The sequence below is a fragment of the Petaurus breviceps genome, unplaced genomic scaffold (assembly GCF_028583685.1).
Source record: "Petaurus breviceps papuanus isolate PSGF00001 unplaced genomic scaffold, PetGlider_PUasm1.0 225, whole genome shotgun sequence".
NCBI lineage: Eukaryota > Metazoa > Chordata > Mammalia > Diprotodontia > Petauridae > Petaurus > Petaurus breviceps.
This window is the reverse complement of record NW_027185889.1, coordinates 17,543,764-17,556,164: the sequence shown is the minus strand read 5'-3', so window position 1 is coordinate 17,556,164 and position 12,401 is coordinate 17,543,764. Positions and strand designations below refer to the sequence as shown.

Below are 12,401 nucleotides of genomic sequence, written 5' to 3'. Positions count from 1 at the left end.
TCATCACTGGTTGATACTATCTCCATCCCTCCCTGTCTCAGATCATCATAGTATAAGCTCCTTAATGCCAGGGATTTCCTCCCCTCATCTCTGTGCTCCCAGGTCTGACCACCATATTCAGAGCTGGTGTTAATAAAAGCTGCTGAATCAAAGCCCAAATGCTACCTTCTGCAGGAAGCCTTCTCGAGTGCCCCACGCAAGCCAGCACCTTCCTCTGGCATTATCTCCCATTTGTCCTGTTTCTCCATGGTTGCCCACACATGGCCTCCTCCCCTGACGGGCATCCTCCGAGAGCAGGCACTGTTCTGTTACTGCTGTTTTTACCATTCTTTCCCAAGCACTTATTAACACGGTGCCTGGCACAGAAGTAAGCACTTAACAAACTCCTGCTGACCTAGGCCAAGTGAGTGACACCCCCTGTACCGTCAGAAGTGACTGCTGAGCCACGGACATCTGAAAGACTGACCTCACAAGTCTAGAGAAGGGCCAACGTCCAACTTTCAAAAGAAAGAAGAGGTCAGTGGGCCTGATCTTCAGTTCCTGGAAAATTCTAGATTGAATGGTTAGTGAACATTTAGAAAAAGGAAACTGATTAAAAAGAACCAGCGTGACTCCATCAAGAATGAGTCATAATAGATTAACTTCCATTTCTCTTTTCCTTTAGTAACCTAGTAAATCAAGAGCAAAGTGGTAAATAAGAGTATTCCTACATTTTGGCAAAGCACCTGATAAAAGTTTCATTATATTCTTGTGGAAAAGATGGAGAATCATGGCATAACAGACAGATTAGATTTTTTTGTTTGTTTTTGGGTTTTTCTGAGAGGTAATTGGGGTTAAGTGATTTGCCCAAGGTCACACAGCTAGTATTAAGTGTCTGAGGCTGGATTTGAACTTAGTTCCTCCTGACTCCAGGGCCAGTGCTCTATTCACTATGCCACCTAGCCACCCGGACAGATCAGATTTAAGTGATTGGTTAGACTTGACAATGGTTCAATGGTTCAATGTTAACTTGGAGTGGAGTGCCCTAGGGCCCTGCACTTGGCTCAGTGCTATTTTACATATTTATCAATGACTTGACTAAAGGTGGCATGTTTATCAGATTTGGAGAAAACACAAAAGACAGGAAGAACACTTAATATCCTGTGTATGCAAAAAGAGCTTGACAAGCGAGATCACTGGGCTTAATCTAATAAGATAATATACAGTGCGACTAAATGTAAAGTTTTACACTTGGTTTCAAAACAGCAGCTTAAAAAAAGAGAAAGCATGACAGAGAAAACATGATTAGATAGCCATTTGTCTGGAAAAGATTTGTAGGTTTTAGTGGAATTCAATGGGACTCAGCAACATGATGTGGCAGAAAAAATAAAAGCCAATATGATGTGCTATACATAAGCACACCTTTTAAGAGTGGGGCGACAGTCCTTCTGTATTGTGCACACTTGGAGTGTACTGATAAGTTGGCGTGTCTAGAGCGAAACACAGATGATTAAGGGTCCTGAGTCCATGTCATGATCCATCAGTTGAAGGAATCTGAAAGGTTGAGGATGAAAAGAAGATGGGGGAGGGGATGCCGCCTGCACTGGAGCATTTCTAAGGGTGATCATGTGGAGGAGACCTAGATTCATTGTGCCAAGAGCAGACTCAGAAGCGATGCCTGCAAGGTACAAAGACATCATTTTAAACTTAACTTCAGGAAAAAGTTCCTAACAATTACCAAACATTGACTGTTTTGTGGGAGTTTATTAAGTTCAGAAAAGAAGAAAATTAAAAACTTAAAAAAAGCAATGAGGGGAGGCTATGTGGGGCAGTGAATAGAGCACCAGCCTTGGAGCCAGGAGGATCTGAGTTCAAATCTGGCCTCAGACACTTGACACAATTACTAGCTGAGTGACTTTGGGCAAGTCACTTAACTCCAATTGTCCTCCAAAAAAAAAGCAATAAGAAATGCCATTGCCTGCATCTAAGCCTCAAAGCCAATGCTCCAGACTTCACTACCCCTCATTCACCATTCAACATTTCGTATATACTGATTAAAGTTTTGTCTTTTTAACTTGGTCCTTCCTGTATTTGTCTACATGTATTTCTATTCTAAAATAATTAAACATGGCTATCTGTCTCTACTGGCCACTTGGCAACTAACAGCCTTTCCCCTGATGGGGCTTTCTTTGTTACTATGGGGAAGTTCAGAATTAGCTCATGGCTTTGGACAGCTTCAGGGACAATAGATGACCCTCCGAGGGGTTCTCAGGAGAGTGCTAAGGGAGAGTCTCTCCTTTAGGTAGGAGAGGAAGGTTTGGGCCAACCGCCAGTTGTGGTTACCACTGATGGATTGGGGATTTTACCCTTTAAAACCTGGCCTTCTGAAATTCACAGTGACCACCACCCTGTGAGGAGGCATCAGAGTAGAATCTGAGTGCTCCCAAAACCTTATTGCTCAAAAATGCCCTTTTTATGGCTGGGCAGAAGGCAATGTTTCAGTGTCAAGAAAAAATTCTCAAGTCATTCACCTACTTGTCAAATGCTGAATACAGTAAACTATAATTAATTTGAACTACGGTAAAATGACATGTCACTTATAGGAATTCACAGGCCTAGCTTGAGAGTTAGAAGGGATCTCAAAGGCCACTTAGTCCAGCCTTCTTACCTTCTAGATCAGGAAACTGAGGCCCAGGACCATTAAGAGACATACCCAAGAACAGCTTGGTATATGCTTCCAAGGTAGAATTTGAATTCTGACCCTGTGACTCCAGAACAGGTGCTCCTTCTAGCATACAACATCAGCCTTCTATCTGCCAATGAAGCTGCATGTTAAATTAATAGCAAAGTTCAGCTGAACAGCTCACTGACACATAAAGTGCATCTTGAATGGACTTTCCTTGTCATGACAATGTCTGATAAGCTCGAGTTCTTTCAAGGCTTTTTAAAACAACCTGTTAATAAGCTACAACAAACATCCAAGTGGCATCTTTAAAGCACACCTTCCCTATGATGAGGCCATCGGATGCTTAGCCTGGCTCCATGTCCAGCGTGCAGAAGGGTTTTCAATAATTATTGATGAAAACAATGCATTAGAGCTGCAAGAGCACTTACCAACTGATTATTCCTTCCATCTACTGACTAGAACATTGTTCCCCAAACATCAATTTGGCTCGATTCTAAGAAGCAGCATGGAATTAGAGAGTTTTGCTCTCATAATTTATTGGAAAGATGACTAGGCCTGGGAATCAAGACCTTGCTCTCTCAGAGCCTCAGTCTCCTTGTCTGTAAAATGAGGAGGTCAGGCCAGATCATCCAAAAGGTGTCTTTCAGGTCTACTTTCCATGGTCTGATCATCTGATCTGATAGAAGTTAATCTACAAGTACAGACAGCCACTGCAATTCTTCTTTAGCTGAAGTCAGGTATTTCAAAATATAAAACTTACATCGTTGGCATAATTTTTCAGGAAAAGTGGTTGCTCACATTTTGCTCTAGAAAAAGTATTCACATTTTACAAAGCAGTAGATAACACATGTCTTAAAGAATATTTTAAGTTTTTCCTGTAACTACACTAAAATAAAATATAAGAATTACAAATTATGCCCTCCACCCCCACCACTGCCCCAATCAACAAGTTCATTCTGAAACTAATAATAACTAATGTTATCTAATTACAGAACAAAGAAATTATGTGACAATAATCTCTAAGATCAACACTAGAGTACTTCTTAAAATACCTCAATGGCAGAATATTTAGAGCTTGGTGGGAAAGTGCCATCTAGAATATTCTTGTAATTTACAACTATAACAACAACATTAATTATGCTAACAGAATGTATAAAACATCTATTTATATGCCAGGTGCTTTATAAATAATTATCTTGTTTGATTCTCACAACTCTGGAAGACAGCTGTTATTAATATCATCCCCATCTTCCAGTTGAGGAAACTGAGGCAGGTGAAGGTGAAATGATTGGCCCAGGGTCACACAGCTAGAGGATGAATTCAGACTCAGAGCTTTGAACTCCGGGCCCAGCGCTCTGTGCACTATGGCACCCCCTCACAGTCTGCACTGTACACACTACAAGAAGAAAATGTTCAATCATGCTTTGCAATAAATAAGTGATTGAGTCAACTTTAACCTCTCTGGCCCTTCCTCCTCAGCTCTAAATAAACACGTCCCTCACAAGGATCAAGCGACGTCGTGTTTGTAAGGCTCTAGATGAATGTGCGCTGGATTAATAGCAGGTTTCCATTCAGTATCTATGTGTCCACTGGGCATTTAAAACATCTTACACATTTGGAGGACGTCAAGGGAACCTCAAGAACTGTGACTACAATATTTTTGCAATGTGCACTGATATATCATACTAATATTTAATTTTTGCTTACCTGTTTGAAGGATCACATTAGTGAAATGACCTTGCAGCAGACAGTAAAACCATTTTCGTGGCTAGAAGTCACCATATTAACATCCCTTTGTTCTTTAATATTTAAAAACCATACTGAGAAAAAGAGCAATACTCTCTTCTTTATTTTTATTTATAAAGTAGTTTTTATTAGTACAATTTACATATATTAAATACTTGTCATTTAAAATTCATCTGCCACATTGTCAAACCATTGCTCATTAGCTATAGTCATGTTATTTTCTGAGTGACTATTATTTTCATCTCAGTTAAAAAAAAAACACAAAAGGAGAACTGCATATCAGGTATATAGTTTATAATCTTTGGAACAAAGAGCTAAGCCAATGCAATTACAAATCTCATTTACACTGATGAAATTGTAAGTTTGAGCAGCTAAGAATATGCCTGTACCTATGTTAAAGTCTCTGCATTTATTCGGCATTGACCACTGCCAAAAATTTATGCTGCTAAACCAGTAAAATGAAAACTCTACATACACAAATACAAATTGCTGAAAAATGATACAGAAATAATAATTTAAAAATACAAACCCTTTTATATTTGGAGAAAAATATAGCAAACTTTACTGCAAATCTGTATATTCATTATATGTACCATTTCATTTTAGTTATTTGAATTTTTCTAAATATTAATGTTATAATTTTATAATTTGTACTCTGCATTATACTCCAAATGTAACTTATATGTTAATGAAAACCTGAATCATTTGGGCATTTAATGAAATGGTTTTGAGGTACTTCTAAAACTTAATAGTAATGCAAAACAACTTTCCGCAGCTATGTGACAAGTTGTCAGCCTTGAATAATACTGCATTTTTCTTTTAACTTCCTCCCATGCTCTGTTTGTAACCACTTAGCTCTTCAGAAATTACTTAATGAAGAATGGTCTTTAAGTGCCTCTGTGTGTGTGTGTGTGTGTGTGTGTGCGCGCGCACACATGAGTGATTCGCTTGAAAAACTTGATAGTAGTGGCCACTTGGATATAATCACAGAAAGAACAAATAGAGAAATGAAAGACCTATACTTTGTCAAACTTTTGATAGAGTGTTTTCTAGATAAGAAACATTGTGCTACCTTGTTCTTCAGTCTTAACCAAAATTTTATCTTGTACAAAAATATGTGGAGAATTTTTCAGTTTGTCTCATCCTTACTTAGAGTAAATTAGATTGATCCAGTAGAATGCAAACTCTAATTGAGGGCAGGCAAAGGCTCTTATTTCTTTCTTTCTGGTTTTTGTATCACTTGCAACCTAGGACAGTACCTGGTACACATTCAGTGTTTAATAAATTCTTGCCCGCTGTTGTTTTAATAACATCTAAGTATTCATATTCACCATGAAGTCTACACTGATTACACATCTAATCATGTTCACTGAACTTTCACAAAAAAATTCAGCACATTAACCCATGTAATGCCAATAAAGGAATAAAGTAGTTTTATAAAAATCTCAAATAGCTCACTTCCAAACTAACTTGACCTTATAAAAACCAATAGCAGAGGTTATTTTTAAGTACAAACCTCTTAAAATAATGCAATAGTTTTAATATGCAATCCCAAAATTTTAGTTTTTTAAAACATATAGAATAATAAATATGGTTCTGTTCAGCTCTGTCATAATGAGGAAATAATCACTAATCAACCCTGTATTTAGCTAATTGCTTAAAAATTCCAACTGTCCTATTAAAATGACTTTCAGAAAAATAGGACATCCCAAATTTTAAGTTTGAGCAGACAAAAAAATTGAAAGGCAATGTGTTCATCAAAAATAGATCTGTGAAAAACCGACATAAAAGATAATTTTATGCAAATTTCTTTTTCTTATGAAAAGAGGCACTTAGTGTATAGAACTGAAGTTTCAGTACAATAAACATCCTATGGACTTTCCTATTATGCAAAAGGCATTTTTTAAAGTTTCATCACAAAAATGCTATTTTTTTTGAGCAGTCAGTTGAGATGTGGTGATGACTGATAATCTACAGTTTGAGTAAAAAAAAACTCACAACTCTTCGGAAATCACGAAAACAATACTGACTCAGAATATTTCTGTGCCACCAAGGCCATTCCAAATGACAAAACCAACGTTTCCAAGCATAGATTTTAAAAATTGGTCCGAAGTTTTTTGTTCTCTTCTCGTAGTCTCTCAATTTCAGCTACTAAACTTTCATTGACTGAGTACCTTTCAAGTAAGGAGTGCATTTCATTCTAGAGGGGAACAAAATCAATAAATGAAAAAATGAAACTTGATTTGGCAATATGTACTTTCAGTTGGTAATTTTTCTCATCATGATCCCCTCTTTCAAATGGCTAACAAGAGCTCCTCCTGTATTCAAGTCACCCGTTGTATTATTAAAAGAATATTTTAATATTCTTTATCAAATACTAAATTAATTTAATTCTTTATTAAATATTAAAAGAAATGCAACTGTAACTGTCTTATAAATCTAGGAGATTTTGCGGGCATATCCTTCTGAAAGGATGAATATGTGTAAAAAAAAAACAAAACAAAAAACCAGACTCTTATTTAACTAGGTTCTCATATTCATTCCTTTCATCCCACATATATAGTCAGTTAAAAAATATACTGGGTCAATTAAAACCCATTTACTCATTCTGCTCCTATTATTCCTTATTTAGATAGCTTAGCAACTAGACTTAACAGTTAAGTAAAAAATAGCTATAGATGCCCTTTCGATAGACTTGCTAACTTTCCAGCTGCTCAGAGTCCATTTTTATACACCACTTGCAGTACATACCAATTGCATATGGAACTGTTTAATCATCTCCACTTGCAAATTTACAATGTCACGATGACATGCTTCCCTAGGAAAACAAGAACAAAGAACATTATAACACAGGAAAGTCAATCCATTCTATCTTAAAAAGTTCTCTACCAACTTCTTTTCTTCGTGCCATTTTTAATGGTATCCACTTTTGGTTCAAAGGCATTTCATTATATTCATTCCTACAGGAATGTCAATGAGTTGGTTCAAAAAAATCTGTGATCTCTGGTATAATTGTGGGGACGGGCAACAGTCAGGAGAAGTTTCGCTTTTGGAAGTATTTCACAAAGCTGAATTTAAACCCCTCTGTGGTGGAGTTCTCTATAAAATCACCACTGTGTAAATTCTATATATATCTGACTATAGATCTATATTCATATGGCCTAAATTCAGATAATAAAAAGGAGCCATAAAGTTCATCTAATTTGGCCTGTTTATCTCTGTTTTAGAAGTATATTCCATATGGATTCATTTAACAAATATTTGTTGAGTCCCTATTAAATGTAAGGCAATGTACAAAATCATTATGTTAAGTAAACAGAAATAAGAACAAGCCCTAGTCCCTACTCTCAAGAGCCTTGGTTGAAATCATGTGTATGTGCATATGTGTGTGTGTGGGCATATGTATGTCTGTGAGAGAGAGGGAGAGAGGCAGAGAGAAGACAGGGTTAGAATAAGAGATCTGAACATATCCTATACTACAAAGCAATCTACGACAAATGCCATAAGAAATCGACACAGTATAAATGGGATTTTGAGAAGAGAAAAAATGATTTCTGCTTGGAGTAATCAGATAAGTAGGAATTCAGTTGATGGAAATGGAGAGGACAGAGTTTCTACTGAGTTGTTTCTGAAACAGTTTTTATTTAAGTTTCTTAAACCAATGAAGAGAGAAAGATCACTGACTTGCTCATCTGCTTCCTCCTCCTCACATCATAACCCAGGCATAGCAAACTGATGACATCTGGGAAAGAAGCTGACAAGAGTTGGCTGGAAACCACCTTGACCTCTCATGTAAAATCTAAGCAAAAATTCTCTCCTCTCTCTCACCATTCTTTCCGTCCTACCACTCAGGGCCTCAGTGCTCATTTATGCTCCTCTCTAAGCAAAACTCTACATTGCTACCACCCCCTTACAGATGCCATTGTTCCCCATATTCCAAAATTGTCTCTTCTGCCTCCCCTATGGCTTAAAAAAAAATAACACCTGGCTCTAAGAAACTGGAAAAATCGATGCCATATATTATGACTGTAGAAGTACTTGTTATATAAAAATTAAAACAATTATTTTCAATTACATGAATGGCTAATACTAACTTATATATAATTTCCATGCAGCATACCAACAATAACACATATCATTAAATGTAGGTCAGATTAACTGCTTTAAATTATTTAATTTCAAAGTTAAAATATCTCCATAGTTTATTTTTCAAGTAGCAGAGCTGCCCATTCACAATTATAAAAAAGGTGAAAGCAGGAAGGTAGAAAGGAGGGAGCTTAGGAAAATGGATATCAGTGTCAAAGGAATTCAGTTAAATTATTTTGTGGGCAGAAAAGGCTGTAAAAGAAAATGCTATAAACCAATCAACTGATAGCAAAATCTACTATGGTGGAATGAGCTGAAAGTGGAATTTCTGCTAGGTATATTAAGAATATATAAACTAGAACTAGCAAATCGCCAAAGCATTCTAGTATCCAAGGGATGTCTCAACTACATCACTGGTTCTCAGATGTTCTAACTGCACTGATACCATTCCCATCACCACTATTCCTGGCATCACAGATGATTTTAGAAACTGTCACAACAGTCACTTGACTTAGAGCATCTACTCCAGGAAAACCCAGACTAGAAAGATGACCTCTAAGGGTCTTTCACTGTCAACAAAATGTACCAAGTATATAACTTAATATCACTTTGATCTTTTGCCCAAAGCAGGATGGGTGCATTAGGGAGGAAAGGGGTAAGAATGTACATTTAGTTATCCAATATAGCAAAGGAAAACATTACTAAATTTGAACAAGCTTTTTTATAAAAAAAGAAATGACCAATAACCATAAATAAAGAGAAATTGTTAGCTTCAGAAATTTATGTTCAAACAAAAACCAAATTTTAGGCTTACTGATCAACACACATTTGGTGATACAGACAATAAATATTTTTTGCCTTTCTCAGGCAAGCACAGTGCCTGGCATTCTTCATAAAGGCTTTTTTTTTTTACTAACAATAAAACAGTCCCTGCCCTCAAGAAGCTTACATTCAATCACAAGAGAAAATGTATACATACATAATAAGCTTAAGAAAATACATACAAAAAAAAACTGTATTTTGTACGGAGGTGAAAGCACTAGCAGCTGGTGGAACCAGAAAAGATTTCAGGTGAAAGGACTCACTTAAGCAGAGTTTTAAAGGAAACAAAGTGTCCAGGCAGAGCTTACATGAGGTTTCCTGGCCCCACCGTTAATAGAGAGGACAAAGTCAGGATAACGTTTCCTTTTTATCCCACTAGCTCTTACAACTTCCTGACTACCCAAATGTCACCTTCCTCCTCCTCCCCTTTGTAGCAATATTTAAGATCTATAGAGGCTTCATTATTTTCCTTTAGAATACTCATATATCCATTATAAATGTCCTTATAACAATACACCTCAACAGAGGACTAGTGGAATTCTACAAATACCCTGCCAATGCTAATCCATCAAGGACTTGAAGGGGTGCTAAAAATCTGTGCAGGACTTCTAAAAAAGAGACAACCAACCCAGTAATTAAACAGCTTCAAATACTGGATGGAAGACATTGAGAAGGATGTAGCACCACATTTAACAAATTACTTTCTCAACTTTCTAGCAGTTTAAGGAAAGGCTGAGAATTAAAAGGCTAGGGACAAACAAAAGTTACAAAAAAAAAAAGCTACAAGCAGATGTGTTCTATTCACAGAATGCATGTCTCATAATTGCTTTTTAAAATGTATTTCTCTACTGTATAAATAAATAGTATATTTGACAGATGATCTACAAGTCTTATATTTAAGGGACCTTGTATAAGGGAAAACCAAAAACCATATGCTTTCTGTTTTTCAAATTTGGGGAACATTATTTTGTTAACAAAAGCTTCCAAACTGACAGCTTGCCTGCAAAACTGCAGCTGCCAGGTTGCCCTGAATGAATAAGCCTTTCACTGCAGGATAATTGGTAAATGCAATAGACTGAGGTCAGCATCATAATCCACTACATGTTTGCTAAAGTCATACTGAAAAACCACATTCAAATTTTTGACTTCAATCAAGACTTGAAGCAAAAACTTCAAAGTACTAGTCACTGCATTTAATTTTAGTTTGTGTTATTAAGAAACAAACAAAAAACAAGTCAAGAACAGGGGGAAGTAATTTTATTAAGTAATACCTAAAGTCATCCAATGTGTCCTGTATCATGTTCTGGATAAAATGGATTTGAACAGATGTCAGCGGCATATTTGATCTGTTGTTACCAATGGTATCTGCTATTTTTTCTGAAAGTGAATTGGCAACTCCAGAAGTTACAGAGGACGTTATCTTTGGATCTAAAATAGATTTTAAAAAAATCAGACATTTCTGAAAAACAAAACAAAACACCTGGCAAATAAATACTTGAAAAACTGGGGGAAAAAACTAAGTTTCTATGACATTTAGGAGGGAAAATGTCTCTAAACCAGATCCCAGGAACTTTCTATTATGTTATTTCTTACGGTCATTTATCTATATTTATAAACTGCCAACAGACTAATGTGGTAATACATGACAAGAGAATTCATCTTAAAATTTCTATGAACCATTTATCTATCTTACATAGAACAAACATAACAAGTTGGTTATATTTCAACAACAAGAGAATATATGAGTAAAGATAAGTATTGCTAAGAGATAACTGGCTAAAAATGCCTTTAAAATTATTAGACCAACACTCAGAAAGAAGATGAATAAAAGTCAAAATACACAGGCACCTCATATTTAGTCATAGTAAATATAGTTTATTGCTAAGTGAAAGATGAATGTTTAGCTCACATTTTTGCTAACATCTTTAAATGTGATTACACTGTACACTTTTCTGTTCAAAGATTTAAATGTCAAAACCCCCCTTCTTCAGAGAACTTTGCTACAGATAGATGTGTGGGAGAAGTCCTAAGAATGAGCACTAAAATGTTGTAAAAACAATCTAGACATGAGCAACATCTGGTAGCTAAAATTCTTGTAACTAAATCTGGTGGCCTGAATCCTTGGAAAGATTTTGTTATATCTAAAACTGTAAAACCTTGGGCTGCAATTCACCTTTGATATCATTTAGTCAAACCTCTTATCCACACAGGAACCTACTCTGTGACATCCTTGATTAGTGCTCTCATAAAGCATCTTATTCCATTTTAAACAGGTCTAATTTGTGGGAAAGTTTTTGGTTTTGTTTGTTTACTGAGCCCAAATTTACCTCGCTAAAACTTCAAACTATTGGTTTTTGTGCCATAAAGAGTAAATTTTACTTTTTAAACAACTAGTAAGTCAGTCAACTCACATTTACCAACGACTCCTATGTCTACAGACCGCCATCCCTGCACTCCAAGGTCTCCCTTTTCTACACTCAACGATTCTAAACTCAATTCAAAAGATTCACAGAATCTCAGAGCTAGAAAGCCCACCCCTGAATGAGAAGCCCATCTACAACACCTCCTATGACTCATGAGCCAATCTCTACTTGAAAACCTTGAGTGAAGAGAAACCCATTCAATACCTCTTCCTGAGACACATCATTTCGTGTTTGGCTGTTGCTAATTATTAGAAAGTTTAACTTTATCATCAAAAGACTCTACAATTCCCACCCACTGCTACCAGTTTTTCCTTCTGCCAAGAAGAATAAAAAGAATCTCTTTTTCATAGGACAATCCTTTAAATACTTGAAGACATCTATCATATCACCCCCATAGCCTGGAGAAGAGAAGGTGTAACATTCCCAATTCCTTGTACTGATCCTTTTGTGACATGATTTCTGTTCCTCTCACCATCCTACCGTGTTTCCCCGATAAGAGCTATCCCGAAAATAAGCCCTCCCCTTACTGTGTAAGATTCCTCTAAAATAAGCCTTCCCCCGAAAATAAGCCCTGTTGAGATTGCTACTGTAGTGAAGGTGATCCCCTGAGCTACACGCTACATTACAGTACCCTCTGTATGCACTGTCCCCCCCCCCCC

General features: G+C 36.6%; 1 protein-coding gene across 4 annotated transcripts in view; it reads right to left on the bottom strand.

Moving 5' to 3' along the window:
• Positions 1 to 4,508: 4,508 nt before the first annotated feature.
• The window catches only part of NEDD1 (NEDD1 gamma-tubulin ring complex targeting factor), a 71,472-nt gene continuing 63,579 nt past the window's right edge, over positions 4,509 to 12,401 (bottom strand). For 3 of the 4 annotated variants that reach the window (XM_069095202.1, XM_069095199.1, XM_069095200.1), the window contains 3 exons: positions 10,591 to 10,747; positions 7,163 to 7,229; positions 4,509 to 6,611 (listed from right to left, as the gene is read on the bottom strand). In XM_069095202.1, the coding sequence (XP_068951303.1) occupies positions 6,507 to 6,611; positions 7,163 to 7,229; positions 10,591 to 10,747 (329 nt within the window). In that variant the 3' untranslated portion in view covers positions 4,509 to 6,506. The remainder of the gene's footprint in view (positions 6,612 to 7,162; positions 7,230 to 10,590; positions 10,748 to 12,401) is intronic. The other variant, XM_069095201.1, reaches the window with a different exon arrangement.